The sequence below is a fragment of the Mustela erminea genome, chromosome 12 (assembly GCF_009829155.1).
Source record: "Mustela erminea isolate mMusErm1 chromosome 12, mMusErm1.Pri, whole genome shotgun sequence".
Lineage (NCBI taxonomy): Eukaryota > Metazoa > Chordata > Mammalia > Carnivora > Mustelidae > Mustela > Mustela erminea.
In genome coordinates, this window is record NC_045625.1 from 88536542 (window position 1) to 88552989 (window position 16448).

A 16448-nucleotide genomic window follows, 5' to 3' on the forward strand; every position below is an offset into this window, starting at 1 on the left:
TGGTTAAACGTCTGCCTTCTAGTCAGGTCGTGATCTCAGGGTCCTGGACTGGAGCCCCATGTCTGCTTCTGCCCTTCCCCTGCAATCATGCTCTTTCACGCTCTCAAATTTAAACGTCTTAAAAAAAAAAAAAAAAAGAGAAAGAAAAAGCAGCTAATAAAAAAATCTACAATAGGGAAATATAGCAAAGCCCAAAAGTATTTACTGTCTGGCCATTTAAAGGTTGGCAATTCCTGGTTTACATGGGGAACCCTAGAGGAGCAATAATTAAATCAAAAAGTAAAAGATCGAATGCAAACAATGAATCATAGTCCAGTACATCAGAAACTAATGAGGTACTATATGGTGACTAACATAATAAAAAAAGTAGAAGATTCAGTGAGATAGCAAGATACAAAATTTATATACAAAATTGACACATACAAAATATAACTAGTTAAGATAACAGTAGAGAAAGCCCCAATTTTAATAGCAACAAAAACTAGATGAGAAAAATCTTATTAACACTCCTGAAAGACACAAAAGTAGATGGGAACACATCTTGGACAGGATGACATTATGTCAGCTCTCATTGATTTATAAATTATGTTACTCCCCAAAATACCAATAAGCGATTAAGTTTTATGTCAGAGTTACAATACTAAAGTTCATATGGAAAAACAAACATGCAAGAATAGCAAGGAAAATCCTGAAAAAAATTGGAGGCTCTTAACCCTCGCAATCATTAAGTTAAAAGCTTCTATAATTAAAAATGTAATTAACAGATGCATAAACAGACCCACATATATATGGTCAAGTTTTTTTTCCTGATTTCTTGACATTTGTAATCACAAAACAGGGCAGGAGATATGTAACCTGCCTGCCAGGAACCTGAATTTTACTGGAATTCTCCAAATTATGCATGAAAGATAAAGTTTTGGATTTTTCTGTGCTTCCTTTTTACAAGCTGGTGGTTAAATACAAATCAGAAATAATTATTGGCATGAACAAGAAAAGCGGTTGGTACAAAATAAATTTATTTCCAATTAAATTTTAAAAGCTTAGAGAAAACAAAAGTATCCACCTTCAACCTTCAAAAGCATCAGCTGAGGCTCTTAATTCCCTGTAAGTGCTTTGTTCCATTGGTTAACTACCAAATTGTATTATTTCACTACCACCATCTTGTGTCCTGCAGTCTTCCTTACCAGATTTTCAAGTCCCTTCTGTGAATGAACTATAAATATAATAACTTGCTTTTTATAGTAAATATGATGGCTATAGTCACCAAAAAAATACAAAAACCAAACAAGCTACTTGTGAAAGAGGAAGTTCAGTAAAAAGTGGGCAAAGCTGAGGTATACACAATCCAATAATTTTGACAAAGACGCCAAAGCAATTCAATAGGGTAAAGGTTAAATCTTTTTAACAGATGATGGTAGAACAACTGGATATCCATAAAGAAAAAAAAAAAAACTCACGCCATATGCAAAATTAATTCAACGTACATTATAGGCCTAAACATAACAGCTAAAGCCATGAAGTTTCTAGAAGGAAAAATGAGTGTCTTTGTGGCCTCTGGGTAGACAAGATTTTCTTAGAGAGGATACATACAGCACTAAATCTAAAGAAAAACCTGATAAATTGAAATTCATAAAAATTTAAAACTTCTGCACATCAAATGACCCCATTAAGAAAATGAATGGATAAGAAAATCTAGATATCTGATACATACATTCCTGATAAAGGACTATGATGTGGAACATAATGCACTTCTGCAAACCAATAAGCCCAATTTTTAAAAGAGAAAAAGAAATGAAACAAGCCAAAGTAACGGAATGTCTTCCAGAAGCACTTGGCAGAGTGGCCCACGTCATCGGTCACCAGACCAGTGCAGGAGCTACTGCTGAAGGCCCCGCAGAAACCGTATGAGGGACAAGAACAGCCAATACTGGGGAGAGTGTGGAACAGCTGGAATTCTCAGAGACTCCTTTTAGGGAACCAAATACTAATACTCAAAACAACACAGCTCAGTCTCAAAAACATGACGCTTCATGACCCAGACCCAGCATATGACATACTGGAAAATTCCATTTCTATGACACTCAAGAATGGTACAAAGGGAACACAGCGGGAACTTTTAAAAACGAACTTCTCGTGTTAGAATTCTCCAGAGAAACAGAACCAATCCTCAACATAGTATTAGCAAATCAAGTCCAACAATGCATATAAAGAATTCTATACTACAACCAGGGAGGGTGTATACAAGATTGCATACAAGATTGGATCAGCCTCTGAACATCAGTTCCTGTAATCCATCACACAACAGACTAATGAAGACAAAGAAAAGCATGTGACAAAATCCAACATCTGTTCACAGTCAGAGTTCAGCAAACTAAAACTAGAGGGGAGTTCCCTCAACCTTATAAAGAGCATCTACAGAAAACCTACAGCTAACAGGATACTCAGTAGAAATACAGAAGCTTTCCCACGGAGATCAAGAACAACAGTGGGGACGCCTGGGTGGCTCAGTGGGTTAAGCCTCTGCCTTCAGCTCAGGTCATGATCCCAGCATCCTGGGATCGAGTCCCACATCAGGCTCTCTGCTCAGCAGGGAGCCTGCTTCTTCCTCTGGCTGCCTGTGCTCTGCCTGTGCTCACTCTGAGAAATAAATAAATAAAATCTTAAAAAAAAAAAAAGGCAAGACAGTGATTGCCACTCTTACTACTCCTCTTAGCGCTTTTTCACAATACTGGAAGTCTTGGTTAATGCAGTAAGACAAGAAAAGGTAAGAAGTAAAAAAAAAAAAAGATTAAGAAGAAATAGCACTGTTTGCAGGTAACATGATCATCCGTACAGAAAATCCCAAAGAATCAACAAAAAACCTCCTGTAACTAATAAACAATGATGGCAAGGTTGCAGGATACAAAGTTAATAAACAAAATCAACTGTGTTCCTGTATACCATCAATGAAAAATACTATTTACATTAACATCCCCAAAATGAAATACTTGGGTAGAAATCTAAAAAAGTCTTGTGAAATAGATGAGGAAAACTACACAATCTAGTCCTGAGGAAAGCAAACGAATAACAGTAAGTGGAGACCTATTCCACGTCAGCGAGAAACCACTAAGATGCCATTTGCCCCTGCTTGAGCTATAGATTACAGTGCGGCTCTAGTCAGCATCCCAGAAAGTTCTGTCATGGATCTCAACAAACTGATATATGGAGAGACAAAAGACAAGCAACATTCAGAAGAATAAGTTGGAGAGGATGGATACCACCCACTTTCAAGACTTGACCAAGAGCGCACCATAATGGCGAAACAGAGAAGTAAAACAGAATAGAGAGCCCAGAAATAGACGGACGCAAATACAGTCAACTGCTGTCTGACAACGCAACAGAGGTCATTCAGTAGAGGCAGGACATTCCTCATCAAAAAATGGTACTGGAGGGGCGCCTGGGTGGCTCAGTGGGTTAAGCCGCTGCCTTCGGCTCAGGTCATGATCTCAGGGTCCTGGGATCGAGTCCCGCATCAGGCTCTCTGCTCGGCAGGGAGCCTGCTTCCTTCTCTCTCTCTCTGCCTGCCTCTCAGTGTACTTGTAATTTCTCTCTGTCAAATAAATAAATAAAATCTTAAAAAAAAAAAATGGTACTGGAACAGCTAGAAATCCACATGCAAAAAAAAAAGAATCCTACACTCAGACCTTACATCTTTCACAAAATTAACTCAAAATGGCTCTCTCATGGATCTAAATAGAAAACACAAAACCAAACTTTTAGACGACACAAAAATCGTAACCCATCGGGACGCCTGGGTGGCTCAGTGGGTTAAGCCGCTGCCTTCGGCTCGGGTCATGATCTCAGGGTCCCGGGATCAAGCCCCGCATCAGGCTCTCTGCTCAGCGGGGAGCCTGCTTCCCCCTCTCTCTCTGCCTGCCTCTCTGCCTACTTCTGATCTCTGTCTCTCTCTCTCTGTCAAATAAATTAATAAATAAAATCTTTTAAAAAAAAATCATAACCCATCAAAGAAAAACTGATCTCACTGGACTTCGTTAAATTTAAAAACTTATGTTCTGTAGGAAACACTCTTGAGAGAATGAAAAGACAACCCCAGATTGGAAGAAAACATTTGCAAAGCACTTATCTGATCTAAAGGACTCCATCCATACACACAGAGAACTCTTAAATTTGAACAAGTCAGACCACCCAGTTAACAGACAGACACCTCACCAGTAGTGACACTCAGATGGCAAGTAATATGGGAAAGGATGCTCACACCGCAGGTCAACAGGGAGCGGCCCACGGAAGGAGCACGACCCGGCACTACCGGTCCAGCAGCGTGGCTAGGATCCCAGCAGCGACAACTCTGAGCGCTGCTGGGCAGGCAGTGGGGCGCAGGCGCGCTGGGAGAGGCTGCCCATGTCGCAACAGTAAATATAGGCCAACCACACGCTCTAGCAACTGCACTCCTAGGTTTTTATCCAGGTGAGCTCAAAATGCATCTAGACGAAAACCTACAAACAAATGTTTACGGCAGCTTAATTCACAATTGCCAAATGGAAGCAACCAGGCGGCCTGTCCCTCTGCGGGCGCATGGCCGGGGCGCAGCCACATCACTGCGGAGCGGTGGGAAGAAACGGAGGCTCTGGCGCCCCGATGACACAAAGGCTCGGAGATGCGGACTGCCAAGTGAGGAGGACTACGAACCGTCTGACTGCAGCTACACGACACTCCAGGGAAGACAAGACAGTAGAAGTGGTGACAAAGTCCGAGTTTGCCAGAGGGAGGGGACGAGGGGTGGAGGGAGGGCGCACAGGGGATTCTCAGGGCAGGGAATCCGATCTACTCTGTGATACGGCGGGCGCGAGACACCACTCACTGGTCCCAGAAAACTCCCAGAACCATGCAACACACAGAGTGAGCTGCGCCTTCATGCAAACCAGACTTCAGTTCCTGGTAATGTGTAGCAGTTTGGGCTCGTCCACACTAGGAACTGCACCTCCCTCCGAGAACACGATGTCATAAGGCAAGCAGGGGGAGGGGAGCCCTGCTTTCTGCTCAGTTGTTCTGTAAACCTAAAACCACTCTAAAAAAATAAAGTCTTAAAGAAATTCAAGTGCTCTTTAAAAAAAGCGGGGGGGCGCCTGGGTGGCTCAGTGGGCTAAAGCCTCTGCCTTCAGCTCAGGTCATGATCTCAGGGTCCTGGGATCGAAACCTGCATCGGGCTCTCTGCTCCACAGGGAGCCTGCTCTCCCCGCCTACTTGTGATCTCTGTCAAATAAATAAAATCTTTTAAAAAAAAAGAAAACAAACTTCAAGTGCTCTTAGAAACACAAAAAAGTTCTTCCTAAGTCACTAGTCACTACCATTTATGGAAAAAAAAAAATACATATTTTAAGAATTTAAAAAGTGCAACAGAGAAGAAAACATTGTCCTGTCTCTTACCTGTGGCTTCAAACGTCAGCTTCACAGAATCCCAGGGTGTCTGTTCTTTGGACACAAGTCTGAAATGAGCCGGATCTCCTGGAGAAACTTCTGGGGCAGGAAGATACCAATTTTTCCTATTTGGAAAGGTAGCTTCAATATTTAGGACACTTAATTTTAGTTGAAAGCTCTCTCTAACTCACTGAAGTGATCTGAATATATGACTCATTTTGGGATATGAAAATAATCTCTGACAGTAAAATCATGCTAATTACTCTAAAAGCCCATCACTGTGTAATAAAACCTTCCCCAAGTTACGAACAAGGGGCCCGAGGTGGTCTAGAATCCATCTCCCATCCTGTTCCTTCTTATCCAGCCCCTTACCACCAAACCTCGAACATCCCAGAAATCTAAAACCCTCCGCACGAAGGCTTCACTGCGACCTATCAGACCATCAGACCTCCCGAGAGGACCAGCCTCTCTCGGGTTTCTAGAAGGACTTCCCAGACTTGAGGCCACCGTCAACTTCCGAGTGCTTTGTCCCGCTGAAGAAGGGGAACTTTGGCCGCGAGGGACACCGCACACGTGGCACTTGCCGTCGGGTTAACTGCTAAGGGCCGTCGCGTGGCGGTGGGACCGGGGACCACCCCGAGGGCCAGCAGCACACGAGGGAACCGACCTGATGAGGAAGTGCACCGGGAGGTACCACGGGAAGCCACACAGGGGCGCGTCCTCCTCACAGTGAGCTCGGATGGTGTCGTTGATCTCAGGAATGTGAGGCGTGATGTGCGACATGCCCGTGTAGTCGAACCCGTTGATCCATATGCCGGAGTCCCGCTTAGTGACGTTTCCGTCCAGGCCGTGGAACGTTCTAGTCACGTGCTGCGAAGAACAGGGCCGTGAGACGGAGACCGCCTGACCCCTTCACCGCACCCCCGCTCGGGCGGCACAGAATGCGCCAACAGGAGGATGCCGGGCACCCCGGGCCCCGGAGCCACAGAGCCCGTCCCGCGCTGCTGGGGGGCAGGGCGGGCCCGGCCACCCCAGGGCACTGCTCAGCGTCACCTAAACACGCACAGGCCCGGCCGGCCCTTCCGCTCCCGCAGGGGCCCGAGAGAACAGCCGGCCGGGGCCGCGCACGGATCCAGCACCGACGCGGGCAGCGAAAACTGCGAACGCCCGGCCGCCCAGCAGCAGCAGCAGCGGCGGGGGCACCCGGCGACGAAGGACCGTGACGCGCGTCCGTGAGGAAGCTTCCCCCACGCTGCTGGGCAGGACACAGCCAGTCGCGAAGGGCCGTTTATGGCTTTGTCTTTTCAGAGGCTCAAAAAGAGGCAAACTCTGTCTTCCTGTCTAGGGCTCCACAGGAACGTGGTCAAGAAAAGGTACTAACTCCCTCCCAACTTCACGACTGTATTTGGGGGGGGGGGGCTGGGATGAAGAAGGGGACACTCGGGTCTTAGCAGGTACTTCTGTTCTTTCCTTTAAACTCGAGGATGAATACACAAAGTGTTACTGTTTCTTACAAGTACATTTACATGCGAAATTTCACGAAAGCCTTTCTGAAGACCTATTTCAGATTGAAGAGACAGGGACCGCAGAACTCCGTTTAGGCGAAGGCTGCGAACAAAGCCGTTCTGAGAGACACACTCTGCTTTCAGTCCGCGGCCTGAAGCCCCTCCCGAGCAGAGACACCCCCCCACGCACGCCCGATGACACACGTGGGCACCACGTTGCATCCAGAGCAGGGGAGAGCCCCGAGCACATCAAGCAGGAAGAGAGGACGGCGCGGGGGGCGGGGAACTGGAGCCCACAGGCCACGCGGCCACCACCCTGCTTGCACAGGCCACGCTCACCTGACGAGGCGCCGTCCGTGGCCACCTGTGTGCCACAAAACGGCGGGGACAAAGGCCACGCGGCTGGCAGAGCCCCAAGTACTTATTACCTGACCCCCTTCGGGGAAGGCATGCCCACTTCCGGCACGGGGGAAGAAGAGAACCCCAGCAAAGCAGAATGGGAGTTTTTAAAAATAAAAATGTCACTTTTCCTTACTAATGTAATTATAAAAATTCGGCAAGTCACTGAAAACACACTGACTCTCCTAAAAGTGAGCTGTTCTTCATTCATGGTTTTGTAAATTGTCAAGACTGTCACATAAGGCCTATCGCTGTGTCCTCCAGGACTTCCCGTAACGAGGAACAGTGGCCCTTTGTCAGCACCTCCTCCCTGATAACTGACCTTCGAGTGTTACTGTTACTCCTTCAAGTCCCCGAGCAGTTCCTGGCTTACGGTTCTTGGCTTTTCTTTATTTTTAAGATTTGTTTGTAAAGTAGAGTCTACACCTCACGCGGGTGTAGACCCACGTCTAGGAACCCATGACCCCGAGACCCAGAGTCGCGTGCCCTCCCGGTCCAGCCAGCCGGGTGCCCGCGTGTGCGGCTGGCCTGTCCGCTTCTGGGCTCTGAGAGAGGAGGCCGGGAGTACGGCAGCTCGGCGCCTTCTCCGGCCTTCCGGCGCCAACTTCAAAAAGTGCCGAAAACCTAAAATGCACAGAAGTTCTAAAGCCCGTGTTACTGGCCCCTTTCTAAGCTCTTACATTTTCATTAGGACACCCTCCCTCACAGACGGCCTACGATCATTTTTACGGGCATTTTAAAACAGCCGTTTGACTTCGCGGCTGAATTCCGGTTTCTGCTCAGCCTGCGGACGCCTCCGCAATCTGTCCTTCCAAAGCTCATCACTCCGCGGCAGACCGGCGCGGCCTTCTCCAGCGCGGGCGCGTCTGTGACGAGCAAGCGGACGTGTCCCGGCCGGGCCCTCGGGGACGCCAGTGTCGCGGAGCAGCCGGCCTCGGGTCACCCCCCGCCCCGCCTGGCGCTCGGCGGCCGGGAGCAAGCGCAGGCGCCGCCGATGCCCCGCAGCCGAGCGCGGCGCCCACGAGGCCTCCCCCGCAGACCCTCCGGCGAGGCCGCGCCTCCTACCTGCAGAAACACCCGCTTGGGCTTGGGGCTGGCGGGCTGCGAGCTGTAGGGGAAGAAGGCGCCGCTGCAGACCAGGAGCAGCGTGACGGCGCACACGGACGTCAGCGCCAGCAGCGTCTTCCGGGTGCTCTCGGCCAAGTAGACGAAGCTGATCTGCGAGACACGACGCGTCAGGAGCGGAGCCGCGGCGTTCCCGGGGGCACACGCCGGCCCTGCCGCCACCCCGGCAGCTGTCACCACGCCACACCCGGGGGACGGGCGCTGCCTCAGGCGCGCTGGGCCGGAGCCCATGTAAACGAGGGGAGCCCCAGCGCCCACCAACCCTCGAGAGGGGAAAGGACACAGAGATGGGGTCTCGGTTCGGTCGGCAGAGACAGCACGACAGACACGGCACCCGTGAAACCGGGACCTTCCTTCGCTTCTGTCAGTGCCCCCCGTCAGCCGCGGCCCGGGAGACGCCACTGATTACCAAGCGTCACCCCACGAGGCTCTCCTTGAAGAACCGGAGCTAAGACCGGGCGCGTCCGCACGCCCGTTCCCAGGAGACCAAGTTCGGCTCCGGACGCTCTGGCGGCCGCCTCGCTGCTGGCTGCGTCCGCGCTCGCACCTCAACACCCGTCGGGTCGCCGCGGGGCCCTTCGGGGCTGGGTGAGCAGAGCGGACCGGGCTGACGGCAGGCCTGGGCCCGGGCGGGGGCACCTCGCACGTCCCACACCCGCTTCCACGAGCCCTTCGGTGGTCCGGAAGTCACCGTCCCCTGTGGGGGACACGCGTGACTCACAGAACCACCCTCAGATCCCTCGGGGGCTTGGAAGGGGCCCCGCTGACCCCATCCCAGCTCCCCGTGCCTGCTCCCCTGGTCACCCACCCTCCAGGGCTCCACGCGTAGAGCATGAATGTGCAGAGACTTCGGTGGAAATGAAAATGAGAAATCGCTCTACTACACCAAACACCGGGCACCAGCGTCCCCTCGGGGTCCGCTCCAGCGACACGGTACTGGCCTCGGGGCAGTGATCTTGCGTTTCTACACAGTAAGCACGGAAACCAGACCACCCCCAGCAGCCAAGGCAGGGAGTTAGCAAAACCACACTCGCACCTGTCTGTCCCTCACTGTCCCGGCAGTTGTACGATTTTACGGTGTGACTCCGCAGAGCAGCGTCAGACATCCCGCCACGCGGTGACTTCCCCTCCGCGGGAGGCTGCCCCGCTTAGGTGTCGAGAGTCTTGCAGGTCAGAGGAAGACCTCGGCGTCAGAGGCGGTGGCTCCTGCCACCCCCACCCAGCCACCTTGCAAGATGTCCTAAAGCTCCGTGTCAGCTACCCTGTCCCATGCCACACGCACTCCTCAAGCCACAAGGCTTGTCGGCTGCCCCTGCCACGCGTCTCCAGGAGGAGGTCTGGTAACGGGCAGTGAGCACGATGCAATCCCGGGGGGGGGGGGGGGGGGGGGGGGGCAACAATGTGTCTGAATTCCAGCACCTCCGATTTCACTCTTATTTCTGCCTTAAATGTGACATCCCTCACTCTAGATTCCCAAACATGTGCAAAATGAAACAAAGAGATGCATGAGAAGGGTCTAGGCATTGTCCAGGGCTGCTGTCTTGTTCCCCAAGGTCACGCAGCAGCAGTCTCATTCAATCAGGACAACCCCAGGGACACCCGCTGCCCCACCACCAGACAGGCGCGTCACTGCTCCCTAGCAAATGGACTCAGTGGACCCCCAAGGACCAAAAAAAGAAGAGCTCTGTGAAATCTGCATTACGCTTTCTGTCCCCCAGCGCGGAGACCAGGCTGCCTCTTTAGGGCCCCCCCAACCCCGCTCCAACACCATGCCCTGGTGGCAAGTCAAGGAGCAGACGCCGCCCACCCACGCCACCAGCGGCGCGGCCACCTTGCATTCTGATGAAAAGTAAATGAGCTTCCAATGCATTCCAAGAGGCACGCTCCAGAAGCTTTTCTAATAAAATATAATTCAGAAAACTATATATTTTAATCCTCTCTCCATGGTTTCCAGGATTCCCACACTCAGGGGTCACTTTCCATTTCCACGGTGAAGCTGTCAAGAGTTTTTAGTCTGTCCCGTTCCACACGGGACGGAACTAAAATGCCCCCTATTTTGGTCGTGGCTTCTGAGCACTAACAACTTCCACCCACTGACAGCGGGACCCAGCTCAGGACTCCTCCAACTCAAGATCACAACCTAACCTATGCATGATGAGCCCCGAACCGCTTCAGCCCTCACAGCAGCCAAACCCTCTAGCCACCTGCACAGAGAATTTAAAGGCTTAACGTTAAACCGAAAGAAGTAAACCCTGGAGGCGTCCAAGAACATTTCAGAATTCTCCATCCACCCCTGCACGTACCAGTAAGGACTGAATCGTTACAGCAAAGTCCAAACGGCTGGAATGCTCAGACTTCCTTCCACCAGCCACACACAGGGGCGTGCAGAACTGCTCTCTAGGCCAGATGCCACTCTCCTAAGGGACGTGCGCCGAAGCTGCTGACCGTGCACGTGGCGTCCTTACACACCGTCTCTAAACCCTCACCTCCACCTGACATGCCCTCCACCGCAGTGACACGGAAAGACTCGCCATCGTCTCCATGAAGGAAAGAACTATGATAGAGTCACAATTGCTTTTTCTACTTAGTCCCCTAACTGCAAATCTTGGAGTGTACCTATGGGTATGCAGTCATCGCTTCGTATTCTCGGCAATTCCAGGAAAAGAGCCACGCCCCCGAGAGCAGCCTCCATGAGAGGGGACAGGCCTGAGGTCCCCACTCTGAGGGCAGAACTCTGCCTGGAACCTGCTCTACCACGGGGTCCGGTCTTCCCTCGGGGGAGTCCCGGGGAGGAGTGGCAGGCACGGCAAAGGCAGAACTCTCCCTGCAAGGGCAGAGCACGGACAGAGCAGAACGACAAGGCCTGTGACACTCTTGAGTCCTCAGTGTCCGTCACCCAAGGAGACAGGCCCCACTAGTGAAGACCGCGGGGCTAGCGGCCAGGCAGTCAGTTCAGTGATAACAGAAAGAGCCTCATCAGATTGAACGACATAGCTCTAAGGGCACTAATAAAACCAACCACGTATTTACTAACATTTGTCTCTCAGTAGGAAGTTGGAATCATTCTAAAAATCCACCATTTGGTGCGCCTGGGTGGCTCAGTGGGTTAAGCCTCTGCCTCCGGCTCAGGTCATGATCCCAGGGTCCTGGGATCGAGCCCCGCATCGGGCTCCCTGCTCAGTAGGGAGCCTGCTTCTCCCTCTACCTTCACCCAAGCTCATGCTCACGCTCTCAAATAAATAAAAGCTTTAAAATAAAAAAAAAAATCCACCACCAAGCAGTCTCTATCATATCTTACGTGGTAGGCACTCTACAAATTCACATTCAGGTAGAGGATCTGGGACGACAAGGAGGTAAAAAAACAAAACCCAAACAAACCCATTTCTCATCTTTTTACCACCAAACCCACATTCTACACACACAATCCCCATTTCTTTTGCACAGATGTTTCTCAATAAAATACAAGATTTCCCAGAATGTACTATAGCTAAACTCATCACATATTTATATGACAGATGAAGAAAGAAGAAAAAAATTTTTAAGTGTTTTTTCCTTACAAAATAGGAGGAGAGGGTCATCGTACAACCAGCCAAAAGGGAAGCCAGCACGACGTCAGGGGGGATCTCCGAACCACTCCTTCCGAGGATGGGGGTAAACATCTCGAATACTGCCCAGATGAGGTACAGTGCATAAAGATAAGGAATAAACATCCCCAAAAGGTAAAAGGCAATAAACTTCCCTCGGGCACCTAGGGAAAAAGAGAAAACACACATCTCTGAAATTCTACAGTGGGACCCAGATTCTATAGTACTGTGTGCGTGAGACAGAACGCTCATTCAGGGACACAGCATATGACCTATGTCGTTCAAGAACAATTAAATACGGTAAAAACACAACAGAACACGTAGTACATGAGCTAATGTGTTCGTAAACATGAGCATGGCATGGGGTATGAGGTACAGGATGAGAACTTCTGTGATCTCAACACTGAAAAAAGCAATCAGCAACCATCTTGAAAGCCTACACCCAAAGATCACAAAATAGAGAAAGGGTCTTTTGTAAGCATTTTTAAGGTATTTTCCCATTTGCATCAAAACCGCAAATACCTACCATGCTGCTTCAAGTCTTTGTGTACGCAAAGCTTTGTGAGCAAGGGAAAGGCCACCCAGACGGCGCTAATGAACGCCGAGCACAGTCCTCGGTACGTGAGAGCCGTGAGGGAAACGCAGTGCACACACAGCGAGGTGTCAAAGAACACTTCTCCCAGATACCGGTCACTGGCGTTCTGAAAGAAAGAAAAACACACCGCTGGTCTCACGCATGGGCCGTTCACAAAGATCTTCTAACGCAGTATCATCTCCTGTGCGCAGAAGAGCTACGTTTGGTCTTAAACTTTAAGGAAGGGCCCAGGAAGCTACCTCCTGTCGGGACGGCTACCCGGGAAGGGGCATTTGCTAGGACGGGGTACAAGCCGCTGACTCACGCGCAGCCTGTGCTCTCCCTCCACAGCCTCAAAGCAACCTTTGGAAATTTGTAAAATAGAAGAAAGCACTCTCCTAAAGACATTCACTCCCGTAACTTTTCTACTTATGCAACTTGCAAAGAACTTCAAGCCAAGGAGAGAAAGGACCTGTTCGGGGCAGCTGGGCTGCCTCGATGCCCTGGATGCCCCCCGCAGCCCCTCTGGAGCCCCGGCCATGCAGTCTGGCTGGATTCCGGAGTCTTCTCTGCTTCCCGGGGGCCCTGGGGTGCGGCTCTGCCCTGTCCTGGCTTCCTGTGGCTTTTGCATTCATCAGCCTTAGCCCCATGTGTGGGCTTGGAAGTCCGCGGACTCCGGCACAGCCCCTGGAGCCGTCGGAGGGGAGCTGCCTGAGAGCTGAACACACCCCGACACCGCGGCCAAGGGGCTCTGTCCACACAAACATCGGGGCTTGCCATGCAGGGACCCCGCACTGGGACAGCCGGCGCTCGGGCGGTACCGTGAGAGCTTTCAGGGGCGTTTCCGAAACCTGTCCAGACGCCTCTGACAGACCCCCTCGGACGGGAAGAGCCACGCCGTGACACCCCTCCGCGTTCAACACAGCGTGAAGACACGCAGTCTTGAAAAATAATGTTAAAGGAAATAATTCTCAGACTCTACTTGAAGCCAAGTACCGCTCAGCTGTTCGAAAACAGGTCTCGGCACTGCCAACCATACCCTACACCCCCACACTGTGGCCGGAGGTCACACAGACGCCCCCGGGACTGGGTCCCCTCTCCCCACGCTGCCCCCCACCCCGTCTCCCACCGCTCGTGTCTCCCAGGTCAGCTCACCGTCCTGCTCGGAAATGGTTACCGGCGGCCTCCCTCCGTCTCCGAGGCCGCCTGCGGCCCCCCACTGGCCTGCCTGTCCGGTCACCGGGCTGTCATCAGCCTCATCTTCACCGCGCTGACCTGCTGCTGGGCTTGTGCTCGCCCACCTCTGACCACCAGGCAACCTGCTCTCTGTCTGCGCGTCACAAACCCGCTCCAGCCACCCTGCCTCCCTCACAAGCCTCCCCGACCGCCGCGTCCTGCAGTCCCGCATCCTGCAGTCCCGCAGCGCTCCCCGCTGTGCCCCGTGTGCCAAAGCCCCAGACGAAACCCCTCAAAGCCAGGGAGCACGCCCTGACCAGTCCCGGACCACCAGCCGGGCACGGTGCCAGGCCCAGCCGGCACTCTATACACATCCCTCCTGCGCCGTGTTCGGCCCTAAATTTTAGGATCAGGCATCCGAAACTAGTCAAAGTCACTGGAACATTACTAATGGGCACTTCTGTCCCCCGCTCCCCTGCCGCACAGCACCCCCACGCTCTAACTAAGAATGAGCACGTGAGCTTGAGCCCCACAGCAGAATCCTTTTAGAAACTGCAGCCCCTAAGATACAAATATCAGCCCATCCAGAAACAGATGGCCAACTGCAAAGAACCTTCCCCCACTAGGCCTTTTTTTTTTTTAAATCTTATTTATTTATTTAAGGGAGAGAGAGATCACAGGTAGGCAGAGAGGCAGGCTCCCTGCTGAACAGAGAGCCCGATGAGGGGCTCGATCCTAGGACCCTGAGACCATGACCCGAGCTGAAGACAGAGGCTCCAACCCACTGAGCCACCCAGGAGCCCTTCCACTAGGCCTTTTAACAAGGAAGCGCTCCTCAAAGCACATCCTGACATGAACTGAAATGGAGACCGAGGCACCAGAGATCCCCAGAGATCCCCATGGAAAGATCTGGATCACCACCTCCTGTGTGCCCACACTAACTCCTAGCAGGGCAAACAAGAAACAGGTGTGCATTGGCTGTCTTGAAAATAAGTTATGAAACTAAGATTTTCCCTGTAGTCACTTAGAAAATCTTTAGAAGCCACAGGTCACTCTGTCACTGAAGTTTACTATGACTCCGGTTACTCTGTGACCACAATTTCTACTTTGATGTTTCTCAAACAGACACACATATATACAGCAGAAACCCTAAGTCAGCACCAGTCGTTCCGGAACCCTCTGTCCTCGCGCCTGTGCTTCCCAAGCAGAGTCTCCCAGCCCCACGCCTCAGCTGATGCTGTCCGAGTCTGCACTGGCACCGCACGGGCGAGAAAAAAAGAGAAAAAAGTCTTGGTGTGGCTCGAAGGGCTCCTGTGTGTCCGTGCCACGTGCCAGGGCTGCCCGAGCACAGGAGACAGCAGGCGTCCTGGCCCCTCACGGGGTCCCAGAGAGGGCAGCGAGTGACCCACCGCAGCAGACTGAGCAGAGACGGCGACAACCACCCAAACACTGAGAGCTTTGCTGCGGCACCGGAAGCCTCCAAAGCCTCCAAAGAAGCCTTCCAGAAACTAAACATGGTTCTGGGACACAGTTTTCTACAAGTGTGCCAAACCGTGTCTGCTCACATCGAAAGCCAAACACAACGAATCCCACTTGAGTTTGTCTTCAATCCCTGAAGGCAGCAAAAAGAAATGAAGAAACGTGCCTCACACTTACCACATAATAGAATTTTTTTGCGAGGGTGTGTATGAGTATGATTTTGGCCACGGCTGCAGTTCCGTACAGACAGACGGAGACATAGAAGTGGCTGTACCACGACAGGGACTGTCCAATCAGAGAGACGAACACCGCCAGGATGAGCACAGTGACCAGGCTCGTGAACCAGCTTATCAGAGTGATGCCGAGCGCACAGAAGAAGTCCTTCCTGTAGGTGTCAGCTAATGCAGACAAAACACAAAGTGGACGTCACCGACTGCCAAATCAACCTCACGGCCAACAGGCGGAGTTACGGGGCCTAACGGTGAAACGAGAAATTCACCACTGTCACTGCAAAGTACAGAAAGTCTCAGAGGTCAGGTTTGTTAAAAACATGAACGACGAATAATACATAAGTAACATTCGCCGAGAGTCTGTGGGCAGCAGGAACTCAGAGCCGTGAGTCCCGCAGGTCAGCTTTCATCTTCGGCATCTCCGGGATGCTCTGCGTATCGAAATACCGGCAAAAACGGAAGGTCAAGTTCTGTACCGAACGCGGCTGGGCAGCTGATGCAGGAGGAGCAGTGCAGCAAAGCCACCGGCTGGGGCGGGGGGAGGGGGGGGGTCCGTGCCTCCACCCCTGGAAGACCACAGAGCAGCCTGGATCACAAAACGTGCCGAGCAGAAGGAAACCAATCCAACCAGAGCGGTCAGGGCAGACGTCAGGACGGAGCCCTGACCACCGCTCTCTAGTGCACACCAGCCTGCTTCACGGGCATTTCCACTAACAGTCACATGCAGGAACCTTCCCCGGGAGCTCCCACGTGCTGCCGTGTCTGTGGCACAAGCACAAAGGTCCCCGCTGTGCCAACACCAAAAGAGCAGCGAGTGCCTTCATCTGAGATTCGCTAAAAAATCTCTTACGCTATAAATCAGAGGTTATGTTTAGGATTTTGGAATCCCTGAACGGAGGTAAACAGACCAGAAAAACTGCAGGCAGATTCTCATTCCCAGGCCAGCACTGTGGTTTGAGAG

The 16448-nt window shown here is 51.6% G+C and overlaps 1 protein-coding gene across 3 annotated transcripts in view; it reads right to left on the bottom strand.

Moving 5' to 3' along the window:
- The window catches only part of ERMP1 (endoplasmic reticulum metallopeptidase 1), a 42799-nt gene that overhangs the window by 7294 nt on the left and 19057 nt on the right, over positions 1-16448 (bottom strand). For 2 of the 3 annotated variants that reach the window (XM_032307526.1, XM_032307528.1), the window contains exons 8-13: positions 15435-15655; positions 12555-12729; positions 12002-12192; positions 8385-8537; positions 6083-6285; positions 5425-5540 (exon numbers count right to left, since the gene is read on the bottom strand). In XM_032307526.1, coding sequence (XP_032163417.1) covers positions 5425-5540; positions 6083-6285; positions 8385-8537; positions 12002-12192; positions 12555-12729; positions 15435-15655 — 1059 coding nt within the window. The remainder of the gene's footprint in view (positions 1-5424; positions 5541-6082; positions 6286-8384; positions 8538-12001; positions 12193-12554; positions 12730-15434; positions 15656-16448) is intronic. The other variant, XM_032307527.1, reaches the window with a different exon arrangement.